General features: G+C 48.2%; 1 protein-coding gene across 14 annotated transcripts in view; it reads left to right on the top strand.

The window, feature by feature from the left end:
• The window catches only part of ZNF385A (zinc finger protein 385A), a 201,975-nt gene that overhangs the window by 127,667 nt on the left and 61,455 nt on the right, over positions 1–12,853 (top strand). The window contains exon 1 of one of the 14 annotated variants that reach the window (XM_083427674.1): positions 4,436–4,774. The exons of 11 other annotated variants lie outside the window; for them this stretch is intronic. Coding sequence is in view for 1 of the 3 variants with exons in the window: in XM_083427673.1 (XP_083283799.1) it covers positions 10,033–10,161 (129 nt within the window). In the remaining 2 variants the exon portion in view is untranslated. Of the gene's footprint in view, positions 1–4,435; positions 4,775–9,584; positions 10,162–10,244; positions 10,413–12,853 lie in introns of those variants that run through there. 2 more of the 14 variants (XM_083427673.1, XM_083427676.1) reach the window with 2 other exon arrangements.

Below are 12,853 nucleotides of genomic sequence, written 5' to 3'. Positions count from 1 at the left end.
AGACCTACATTGGCTCCCAGTACGTTTCCGAGCACAATTCAAAGTGTTGGTGCTGACCTTTAAAGCCCTAAACGGCCTCGACCCTGTATAGCTGAAGGAGCGGACACTGAGGTCCAGCACCGAGGGCCTTCTGGCGGTTCCCTCACTGCGAGAAGCCATGTTACAGGGAACCAGGCAGAGGGCCTTCTCGGTAGTGGCGCCCGCCCTGTGGAATGCCCTCCCACCAGATGTCAAAGAGAACAACTACCAGACTTTTAGAAGACATCTGAAGGCAGCCCTGTTTAGGGAAGCTTTCAATGTTTGATGTATCACAGTATTTTAATATTCTTTTGGAAGCCACCCAGAGTGGCTGGGGAAACCCAGCCAGATGGGCGGGGTATAAATAGCAAATTATTATTATTATTATTATTGTTGTTGTTGTTGTTCCTTTGGCTCTTGGCAGACGCCAGAGGATGCTCTCTACTTCCAGGGCAACTGGCAATAGATATCTACATGCAACTGGTAATTTTTTTAAAATACATTTTTTATTAATTTTAGCATACAAATTATAAAACATACCCCACATATTATAACAAATACATTCTTTTTGGACTTCCATCAGCACCTCCGATGATCTTCCGTCTTAATCACTTTTTATGCATTACTTAATTTTATATTGTCTTTACCTCTCTTAACCTATCATCCTCCCTTCTCCAATTTTACAATATTTCTAACAATACTCCTCACAGAACTTCTTGCAAACCTACAAACGTCGTTTGTTGATCACAAATAGTTTTCATATATATCATAAATTTACTCCAGTCTTTGGTAAATCTCTGGTCCCGTCGGTTTCGGATCCTTCCGGTTAATTTATCTAATTCTGCATAGTCCATCAACTTCATTCTCCATTCTTCAATCGTCGGCAATTCTTCTTGCTTCCATTTCTGTGCTAATAATATTCTAGCTGCTGTTACTGCATATAAAAAAAGTTTACATTCTTTTCTATTTATATCACTTCCCACCATTCCCAATAGAAATGCTTCTGGTTTCTTTGTAAATGTATATTTCAATATTTTTTTCAACGCATTATATATCATCTCCCAGAAACCTCTCACCTTTTTGCATTCCCACCACATATGATAGAATGTTTCCTCTTTACATGCAACTGGTAATTAGATAATCTGCAGGCCTTAAATAAAAAATATTCATGCAAGTAAGCTCATGGATGGGTAAGCTGTGGCCCTCCAGATGTTTGTTGAACTACAGCGTTTCCGTGTGCTGCTCTTAGTCATGCTGGCCACATGTCCCGGAAGCTGTACGCCAGCTCCCTCGGCCAATAAAGCGAGATGAGCGCCGCAACCCCAGAGTCGGCCACGCCTGGACCTAATGGTCAGGGGTCCCTTTACCTTTACCTTTTTCTCAAATTGGGGGTGATGGGAGCTCTAGTCCAACAACAACTGGGGACCCAAGTTTAAGAACCACTGTTTTAGACACTCCAAGGTACCAACAGAGAGGATGGATCTGCCCATTGGCTCCCATTGTCTGCCTTGCACACCGGTCACCTGTGCAGTGAAATTACTTTCATTGATATTTTTATTCCTGGCAGTGCTTCAATGCCTTTAACAGCTGTCTAGAAGGTAAAAATGCTCCAGGTTAATCTCTTCCTGGCATCTATCCGAAGGGACAGGATAAGTTTCGCCTGTTTAATTTCTACACACAGAATGCTTATGCTGCTAAAAGGTTTTGGCAGCAGGGAGCGGGGAAGCTGCTCAGTTTGGAAAAGTGTGGCTCGGTGGCCCCCACTCACCCAGCCTTCACTTGGGATAAGAAATCCTCTGGGAGCTTTGGATGTTTGTGAAATCCCCGGTAATGAGATATCAGCGAAGGGGGAGGAGCCTGCTGTGCTTATGCAGATCCGATGTGGTGTGGATTAGCTGTTCCATGCGTATTAAGTGTCTCTCCTAGGTGCATGGAAGATGCCTCACGAGATTGTTGCTACAGTGCCACATGTCACAAACGTATCTTGTCCCAAGGACTGCAAACATCCTCCCAACATTTCACAGATGGAAAGCGGGGTGGGGGGTGGGGATCTCTCCCTGCCTCCCTCTCTCTGGTGCGCAATGTGCCGTCTTCTTACACCAAAGATTGTGGCTGCCCTCTCCTCCTCCCTGCCACACTTTTTGGGGTGTATATTCAGTAAGGAGCTGGGTTTCTTCCAGTCACCCTGTTCTGGTTGCACCTGTTGCAGACACACATGGCTTGCCCAGCTTTGCATCTGAGTTGCCTGCTCCGCTTTTCAGTTATGCTCCAACAGCTGGTTCCAGTGAAATGGTTGGTGCTTGTGCAATGGTCCTTTGAAGCCCACCTGCCAATCACATTCAGGTGAAAATGTTTACACTGAAAGGGTTCTCTCTCTCTCAGTCTCTCACTCTCCCCCTTTTAGGGTTTGAATTGTTTTCGCTTTTTTTTAAAGTGATTTGCTAACTCAAGTCACTTAACTCTCCTTGTAGCACAAATACCGTATTTTTTGCTCTATAAGACTCACTTTTTCCCTCCTAAAAAATAAGGGGAGATGTGTGTGTGTCTTATGGAGCGAATGCAGGCTGCGCAGCTATCCCAGAAGCCAGAACAGCAAGAGGGATTGCTGCTTTCACTGCGCAGCGATCCCTCTTGCTGTTCTGGCTTCTGAGATTCAGATTATTATTTTTCTTGTTTTCCTCCTCCAAAAACTAGGTGCGTCTTGTGGTCTGGTGCGTCTTATAGAGCGAAAAATACGGTACCTTAAGCAGTTTGCCTGCTAAAAGAAAGATGCCCAGTCTCTCTCTCTCTCTCTCTCTCTCTCTCTCTCTCTCTCCCTAATGTGAAATAAGTCTGGACTTTTACATACAAACAACAGTGGAGGTAGGTAGACTTGCTAATGGATCATATACTTCAGATTGCAGATGGGGAATCGGTAACCAAAAACTCTTTCTTATCTCCACAGTCTTTCCTTTTCCTCAAGCTAGTCACAAGGAGAAGGGAAGCTATTCATCTGCGCAGGGCCAGTCCTTTTAGGAATTCCAAATCCCCAAAGTATTACTGCTTGTCATCTCTAACAAGCAGTAATACTGCTTGTTAGAGATGACAAGTTGAAACTGAAAGCACACTTCATTCTTGTACCCCCGAGTCTGTGCACATGTAAAAATTACATAATCTTGGAAGCATCCATCTTGCATGTTACTGTTCTGATCAGTTCTGCATCTGTTAAATGGACCTAAAAGTGCTTAACTGCTAGTGGTGATAGTCACAGTAGCATCAAAGGCTACCTTTTCTAAATAGGATTGCTGGGCCCCAACCTAGAGAATGCATTTTTATTTTTTATATTTAATGATATATTTTGTATGGATAGGGCACAGCTTGAGAACCATATGTAAGGGTCTTTCCAGATTCCCTTCTTATTGTGCATTCATTATTATTTGTGCTTGTGATGGTATGGGGGGGGGGCCAGTTTGACACAATCCCGCTTTCAATATCCCTGGCACCTGCAAAGGTTTTGGGGCAAGCACACCGCTTTGTTTCCAGTCACTGCCTGCTATGCGTGCCTGCTCAGAAGTTGATTGAGACATACTTATTGTAGATGCATATAGCCTCGATCTCACTGGTGAAGGGAAAACGCTCTGTACATGCTCAGTGACCTCCGGTTACTGACCATGTTACAATGCTAAAGTACTGGCACTGAAAATAGCCTCTGGGGCTGATTACAGATGGATAGAAAAGAATATGAGCTGAGAAAAGAAGGATCTCAAAACATTACACTGTCTTATTTAAGCCATTGTTCCCCAGCTATAAAATTGAGATGAGTTTCTAATACCTGGGCTGCTACTTATATAGGTATTTCTGAGATTGGGGTATTGGAGGGGGCATCCTAGGAGCAGAGTTGCATGCGGAGTATTTTCTGCATGGCACAAATACTAATTATTCTTTAGGAGTTCCCTACCAGGACAGACTTTGCTTGTGTGCACAAGACATCGATTCCATAAAACATATTTTGTTGCACTGTGCAAAATATGAGCAAGCCAGGGCTGAACTGATATTACCCTTGCTGGTACGTTTTCCGGAAAAATCAGAGGCTCACTATGTCAGGTTCCTATTGGAAGACCAGACAAACGCTAGAATATAGCAGTGGCAAAGTTTTTATCGGTGGTTGCAAGAACCAATGAGCCCTTTATTCTGAGCAAAATGCTTGTTTAACCTGGAGGTAGGCTGTGTGAATTGTGTATTGCTTTGTAACGATTTGTTGGGTCTCTAGACAGTAATAAAGGTTGATGATGATGATATTCTTTAGGATTTTATTAACCCCATTTGATCAGAGCTGCCCCTTGTCCGGGGCGGTCGGAAGAGCACTCTGCACTCTCTCAGAAACACTCCTGTCTTCCATAGCGCTGCAGATAGGGTCCCGGGGCTGAGAGCTCGGTTCAAAGCAGTTCCTGCCTAGTGGAGTTGGAAGAGGAGATCACTAATAGATCACCTGGCGATTCCGAGGGAAGGAGATTGAGAAGGGGAGAATTCCCGAGGGCGCCCCCTTCTAGCCGGGGCGACGGGGGTCCCATCCATTCTCCCCTCCCGTCGCCCGCCGGCTCTCGGGGCGGCAGGGCTTGTCCGGCCCGGGGGTGGGGGGAGGGAGGGAGTCCCCTTCGGTCGCTCCTCCCCAGCCGGGGAAGGGAGGCGGGCGCCCGGCTCGCACTCTCTCCGCTGGCTGCCGGGATGCGCCGGGGGATTCGGCCGCTGCGGGCAGCGCGCACTGAAGCTGCACGGGGTAAGAGAGGCGCCTGCCCTGATCCGGATTAAGCGGCGGCGGGGGGCGGCGGGTTGCGGCGCGAGAGATCCGAAGTGCGGGGGAGAGGGGCTTCTAGACGTAGGTAGGAGGTGGCGGGGGATACGGAATAAGTTACTCCCCCCATTGTGCGCACTCTGGTCCATTCAGCTGCACCGCTTCCCTGGAAATGCAAAAACAGCGCCAGCCTCTGCACTCCGGAGTCGGTTCTCCTCTCCCAGCTTGCGCTGACTTCGTTTCCTCCGCCTCTTGCCTCCCTCCGTTGCTTTCCTAGACGGGGAGCAGAGTTTGTAAGCAGGGATGCTTGGAAGAGGGAGAAGCCGCGTCGTAACCCCCCTCACCATTTAATTACCATCCCTCTGCAGAGCCGGGGGGGGGGGTCTCCATTTTTCTCTTGGGATTTCTCCTCCCTCCACACTCAGGTAAAAGGACCCTCAGAGCACTGCCTTGGGGAAAAACCAGGGGGTGCTCTACCCACTAGGTAGCATTGCTTCCTTCTGAGCAGGAAAGGGTCTCCTGGGTAGCTAGTTATCTGTTGAAATCCATTTGACCCAGTTTTGCCATCCCTGGTTTTTTCATCTAGTCTCAGCCTGGGTTGAAGCACTTGTGGCCCTGCAGATGTGGACCAGTGGCCGGGGGGGGGGCGGTTTGCAGTCCAGCAACATTTGGAGAGCCTACTTAGGATCAAAGAATTGTAGAGTTGGAAGGGAGCCAGAGGATCATCTAGTCCAACCCCCTGCCATGCAGGAATATGTAGCTACCCCACACGGGGATCGAACCTGCAACCTTGGCATTATCAGCACCAGGCTTTAATCAGCTGAGCTAACCAGGTTCCCTGTCCCCTGCCTTCCTAGGGTTTGGGTTTACAGCCCAAGAGCCTCTTGGCCCTCTGTCACAGGATACACCACTGCCCCCCTCTGTAGATAACTGGTGGCAGTCTAGAGTTTCAGCGTTCGAGGCCCCTCCGCATGTCATTTTATTGTGGGTTCATGATGATCTGTGCTCCTGACGGTATGAGGCAGTAACATGCCCCACCTCTGTTTTCAATACTGTTTGAGCCGGCAAAGGTTTCAGGGTGGACATAACTGCTCTCTTTCCGATAACTGCGCCTCGTGTAACATCCAGCGGAAACCCTGTAACTTTCTATACCACTAATGATCCGGGTTTCTTTTGCCCCCCCCCCCCTTTGTTGCACTGCAGTGCAACTGCCGCTCCAGGCAGCAAACACGCAAGAACATTAGGAAAGCACCAGGGAGCAACCAATAAAGCAGAATAATTTGTAGGAGGTCCAGTATAAAAACCACCGCTAATATTGCGCCAGTGACGAGTTGTGGCATACACCCGCAAAAAGTCCTACTAAATCCTGGATTTGCAGGGTGGTGGCGGCAGATCTTTCGAAACGGGGAGGATAGTAACAGCCGCACGTCTCTGAGTTTGACTCTGACTCCAGTCAAAGCGTTTGGGCTGTGGGTGCTCTTGTGAATTATCTCTCCTCATCCCTCAGCTGCAGTATTTTGTGCCTGGCTTCCAAAGCAAAACAGGTGCCTTTATGCTCAATCCTAGTCATGGCCTGACTGTGCCAAACAGCCAATAATCGAAATGTTGTGCACAGAACACGTGCGGATTCTAGGTTACAACCTCCATGATCCAACTTAGGCTCTTTACGCTCTCCTGTTCCCTCTCCAAACCGAGCTCTCCCACAGCTTGTTTGGGAAGCAGTCTCTGCAGGACATTAGCCACAATCCTTTTCTATCCCATTGGTTCTTATGAAATAGAGTGATTTGATGCATTGCAGCCCCCGACAACCCAATTTGGGATCCAGATTTAGAAAAAGAACAACCTAGCTGCATTTTAAGATGTTAACGTGTACACAGCCTTAGTACACAGCCTTGGAGACCCCAACAGCCCTGCTTACTAAGAACAACAACCCCCGTCTTCTTCCGATTGTGGTTTTGCACACAGAATGCTGAAGCAGGGGCATGGTTAGCGGGGATGGCTTTGGGAGCTTTTGCTCTGGGTCTTGGATCTCCTGTCCTACAGGCCTGTTGTCACCTTCTCTTCCCCTTTCCCAGGAACTGTCGTCGCACATTCCCTGCCCCTCTTCTGAGCCTTTCAGCTGGCAGCTGGCTTACCTGCCACTATTCTTCATTGATGCTTGATCCCCCCCCCCCAGCCTGCCAATTCTGGTTCATTTTCATCCCTGGCATTTTAAAATCTCATGATGCTCTGGCCAGGCAGCAGAGAGAGGCGAGCGAGAAAGAAAATGGCACTGTCTAGAGGCAGGGGTAAAAACCTAATAGGGAACTTAACTTCTAACCCCTACAACCTGTATGGACCCTGTTTCATTTTCTCCTGGAAAGGATGGCATAATTGAGCCAAAGAGTCTTGACTTCCCTTCCTTATCCCACCCTTGTAGTGCTAGAGTCACTGATAGGTATTTGTTATCTCCCAAGGCAAGGGGAGTCTGGCTCCTAGGCTAGGCCGTACCTCCCAGCAGTAGATTCCAATAATAATAATAATAATAATAATAATAATAATATTTTTTATTTGTACCCCACCCTTCCTGGCCAGAGTCGGACTCAGAGCGGCTAACATCATATAGATAATACAATATGCATAAAAACAAGCAATCGGTTGATTAAAATGCATCCCAAAATTAATTCAAATAAATTAAAATTAAAGTTAAAACTGGACAAATGACAATCCTCAGGTTAAAATTGAAAGCAGTTAATACTTGCCAGGACCAACTGTTTCCACTGATATTATAAGGACCTGTGAGCGGGCTGGGAAACCTCTTTCATGCTTGTACTTATACAAAGAGAAAATGAATCAGACTGAACCCTGACCAAAGGCCTGGCAGAACAGCTCCATCTTGCAGGCCCTGCAGAAGGATGTCAAATGTCAAAATATTTTCCATATTTAAAGGCAGAACCAAGGAATCCTGGTTTGCTCCACCCAATACTTCCCAGGAGCCCTGGCTCTCTTGACACACATCCACATCTAGTAATTCCCGAATTGTGCCCAGTGATAAATTTATTTGAGAATGAATACTGCATTGAGGAGGCTGCCGCTGCATCTCAGCACGATCTGTTGCTCTGACCTTATTCTTCTGAGTCAGCCTCTGTTGAGAGGGGCAGGGATGCTGCTGCTTCTCTGCTTAGGGAGAGATCAGATCTCTTGTGCTAGAACTGCAGCAGTTTTTCTCATTCAGAGTAAACTATATGTTGCAGCTCTCTGTATGAGTCACTGCTCTGGACACTCTACTTTTCATCCGGAAGGCAAGCTCACAACAGTGACTTGGACGGGAACACAAGAGGGTGAGCTCCTTTGAGGATGGGTAGTTCCTGCTCCTGCATACCATATTTTTCGCTCTATAAGACGCACCAGACCACAAGACGCACCTAGTTTTGGGAGGAGGAAAACAAGAACAAAAAAATCTGAATCTCAGAAGCCAGAACAGCAAGAGCAGTGAAAGCAGCAATCCCTCTTGTTGTTCTGGCTTCTGGGATAGCTGCGCAGCCCGCATTCGCTCCATAAGACGCACACACATTTCCCCTTACTTTTTAGGAGGGAAAAAGTGAGTGTTATAGAGCAAAAAATACGGTATATTCCAAGCAAACCTTTTCAGGTGCACCTCCAATTGTAGAATTGCATTTTGGCATTCAGAAGTTTGCAGAAGCTTAGTTCCCACTGGGTACTACACCTCTCCCAAAACTGAAAATGAGACGACCAGCTTTAAGCCTGTCTCCCCCTTGCTTTCTCTTAGGTATACACAGTAAATACCCAGAAGCTTTTAGAACACAAACCCTGGTCTTCACCTAGTAATAGACTCTCAATTCCCAATCTATTAACCTCTTTCTGCGATAGATGCTCCCTACGAGGTTTTGCTCCTCTTTGAAGCTGGGAATTCAAGTTCCCAGGCTGCAGAATGCCACTATTTTGTCATCCCCATCCTGCCTTGTAAAAAAACTCCCTTACACTGTCTTCCTCATTTCATCAAGTCTTTTAGTTCTAGAAGGTACACTGTGTATTCAGGCGGGACGTGTTGTGAAACTGGTGTGAGAATGCTCAAAGGATGATGTTTGGAAAAGCAGACGTGGCGGTTTGGAAACACAGAGGAGCTTGGGTGTCATATATAATACCTTTGTGGTGGAACCTCTCCCCTCTCCCCTCTCCCTGAAGAGGGAGGCACAATTCCTGAGGTTGACTGGAGTGAGGTGTGCATCTGTGACTTAGCTCACAACCTTAGTACAAACTACTGTATGTATATCTGGGCTGTACCATTTCAAGCTACAGGAAAAGGCTCACATGACTGATTTCCTCTACACACGCCCACACACCTGCATGATAGAAAACCAGCATCCTAGGGAGCAGGATCCGGCCACCCCTTTTCCCTGACATGCTAATTTACTGTGTGCCGGGACTAAATTTGTTTTCCAATGCAAGAGACGTTCCGTCACGTGAGCCCTCACCTGCGTTCTGAAGTGTCCACCCCAGGGGCCTGTTCCTTTCTCCGGTCCAGGAAGGTTTGAAAAAGAAAAAGTGAAAGAAAGAAAAAAGTCCTTACCTCCTGTCCTGGGCCGCCCACAGGGTCAGATGCTAAGACCACAGGGGCTATTTATGGCTTGGGTATTATTTTGAGCTGTTATCTGCTGAACGCGGGGTTTCTGCTTGTTGGATGTCATGACAAGATGTAGTTACATCCCCACCCAGCGGGTGCCAGCTCTGTGCTCCAGAATAGATACCGCAGGCTGCCTGCAGCCAAGCGCAGGCAGACTGAGACAATCGCCATCCTTGCTCGCTCGCTTGTCATGACAGGGGATGAGGTTTGGGAAGGAGCGGGGCGGGAGATTGCTGGCTGCCAGCTCTCCTAGGATCATCTTGCAAAGTTTGGGGAGCCCAAAGGCATCTAATAATGAGACATGCTTGCCTGCCTGGAAAATCTTCTTTCACAACAAGGAGCTCTTGGGCATGCAGCTGCTTCTGGGGAGGAGCTCTCCAGGCATGCGTGTGTGTGTACGTGTAGTAAGAGAACATGCTACTTGCTTTCACAGCAGAGTATCAAAGAGAAGCAGGCGGGAGTCCCTGGGAACTGTCCCCCAGGCTAGCTTTGCTCCCTGCCGAAATGATTGTGCTGGCCGTTCCAAATCCCCGAGTTCACAGGAGCCTCTCGCTTTGCCCGGCTCCTGCTAACGCAGCGTTTGAATGAAGCCGACGCCTGTGCTCATGCCCCTGGGTTTATGGACCCCGGAGTGGGGAGCGTCAGGTTTGCAGAGAACTGCTGCCGCTGCCTGTCCTTTGTACAGCACTGCAAACCTGGCTTGAGAGCAAACATTTTGGGGGCAGGCAGGAAGATGGATGAATGGAAGGTAGGGCACCAGAGCATCTTCTGAATGGTTGGACAGAGAGGGTGGGTGGTGTGGTCGGTTTCAGCTGCCTGGAAGGGTGTCAGGGCAGTTAAAAAGGCTATTCGGAAGCGGAGCTCACGCAGGGTGCTGGGCATATTTTGAGAACTCCAGATCCATTCTGCATTCCTGGGAGAGGTGTGTTACTCCAGTAGCAGACAAGGAGTTCTGGGTTCCGTTCTCGCAGTGGCCGGCTAGATGCCTTTGGGAAGACGGTAAGCAAGCCAGATGGGAGCCCAACAGCAGTGCCCCACTAGCGAGTCCTCATAACTCATATTCAGAGGTTGGCTTTTTATGGTTGGGGAGATTCTAGTCTGGGTGTCAAGATTCCTGCGTTTTCTCCCTGCAATTGCTCCTTGGTGATAGTCGTGGTGGTATATTATTATATGATGTCCTATTCGTTCTTGGGAGACGCTGGTGGCACTGTGGGTTAAACCACAGAGCCTAGGGCTTGCCGATCAGAAGGTCAGTGGTTTGAATCCCTGTTGCTCAGTCCCTGCTCCTGCCAACCTAGCAGTTTGAAAGCACGTCAAGTGCAAGTAGATAAATAGGTACCGCTCCGGCAAAAAGGTAAACGGCGTTTCCGTGCGCTGTTCTGGTTCACCAGAAGCGGCTTAGTCATGCTGGCCACATGACCCGGAAGCTGTACGCCAGCTCCCTCGGCCAGTAAAGCAAGATGAGCGCCCGCAACCCCAGAGTCATCCGCGACTGGACTTAACGGTCAGGGGTCCCTTTACTCTTTACCTCTCCATTCTTGACAGGCTGCAATCTGAGATCAAACTGCATGAAACAGAAAAGTAAACTCTGTCACAAAGTCTGTAAGGGGCTCCCTTTGGTTAATTCCCATTAATTCACATTCCTTGCCTCCCCATCCTCCCCTGTTTGCAATCTGTAGGTGAGGGCGAAAGTAGCCTACACAGTGATGGGATTTAAAGGTGGCCTGTGTTGTTGGGGTGAAAGTTTTGGCTTTTAGTGCTCTCTCTCTCTCTCTCTCTCTCTGTCTCCCTTCTCAAAATGGGGCTTCGGAGAAATCAGTTCCCGACTTTGAGCATATGCTGTGCTTGCATGTTGGCTTCTATTTGAGTCAGGGGATTAACTACCAGAGCCAGTGCAGGGATGGAGGTATGTTGGGTCAAACAAGTGTGCAGCGGGCAGCAGAAGTGACTCCAGAATCCCAACCCTTTTTCTGCCACAGGGGAACCAGGAGCAGCTGCTGTGCCTTGGTTTCCCCACTCGAAGTGCTCTGTGTGGTTGCAGCCCAGTGGGGAACATAATAAGGCTTGAAGTGCCCTTGGAGCAAGGCAGATCCTGGAGGAAGAACTCAGCCAGGCCAGGCCAATTGCAGCTTTGCAAACTTGCATTTGGAGGGAAAGGGGGTTGTGCAGAGTTTCAGCTCTCTGACCTTCCTGGCTCAGTGTGCTGCTGTGATAGGCAGCCTGCCAGCTCATCCCAGTTGGAAAAAAACCACCATTGTACCCTGCAGTTGCAGCCTGTCTTGCTGACTTGCAACTATTCCAAGGCTCTGCCCTATACGGGGACATTGTTGGAAGGACCGGGATAGGGGAGGGGTTGTTTTTGTTTTTGTGGCTGGCTTCTTTTCAGTAGATATAAAAATCTGTTACAGCTTGAGCATTTTAAGATTTAAAAAGAACGTTTCTAAGGGACCAGGCATGTGTGGCCCTCCAGATTCACAACTTGCAACATCCCTGACCATTGGCCCTGCTGGCTGGGCGCTGATGGGAGGCAGGAGTTAAAAGGCTCCCCACCCCTGTTCTAGCCCAACCTAAATCTAAATTTAACCTGAGATGCAGCCTTTATGTTGCATTCAGCATTTAGCTTTGGAACATGCAAAGTCACAGCAGTGCTCTTGAGCATGTGAAGGATGCCTTTTCTCCACAATAGAGCAACTTGGTGAAGTCCACAGAGCTCAAAAGGAAAATCCTTCAACACCAAGTGGGAAAGGTATGTTAGAGTGGCAAGAGCATCAACCATTTCCCCCCCTTGCATATAATAGAAACTCTTAATTAGTTTAGCACTGCTTGCCAGTGCCACCCAGATACCCTTGCTTATCTTGGCACTAAAGCGCCACTTGGGCTGCATTGAACCTGACACTCCAGAAGTCAGTCTTTCAGGTCAGAAGTCATGGCTGCCAAGCAACGTAACTCTCCTGTTTTTAGATGTTCACCACAGAGTCCAACTCTGTGCAACAGCTACGGTTGTTTAGTTCTTAAGCTGTCTCTGAGAGCAGCAGCAGCTTGCTCAGCCATCTCTTAAAAACTTCCCCCCAAAGTCCAGAACTATGTGAAGCAGCTTGTTACATTTTTTGCAGTTAGGACATAGCAATGAGAACTGCTGGCTCATCCCAACCAACCTTTTGCCCCGAAGTTGTGATGTCTTCTTGCTGAAGCAGCCTTCCCCAACCTAAGGCCCTCCAGGCATTGCTGGACTACAAGTTCCATCATCCCTGACCGTTGGCCATGCTGGCTTGGGCTGTAAAAGCAGACTGTAAGCCCTTTTAACTGCCATCCCTTCAAACGGCTTCCAGAGGGTTAACCTTAAAGGCAAACTAATTTACAATGACATCAGCTTTTGTGGACTTCAGCAGATGCAGAATGATGAAGTGTGGACTCCAGTCCATGGAAGCTGTTGCCAAAAT

This window comes from Podarcis tiliguerta, assembly GCF_965153285.1.
Source record: "Podarcis tiliguerta genome assembly, chromosome: 2".
In the NCBI taxonomy this organism is placed as follows: domain Eukaryota; kingdom Metazoa; phylum Chordata; class Lepidosauria; order Squamata; family Lacertidae; genus Podarcis; species Podarcis tiliguerta.
The sequence above is the reverse complement of the archived record's forward strand: the minus strand, read 5'-3'. Positions and strand labels throughout refer to the sequence as shown.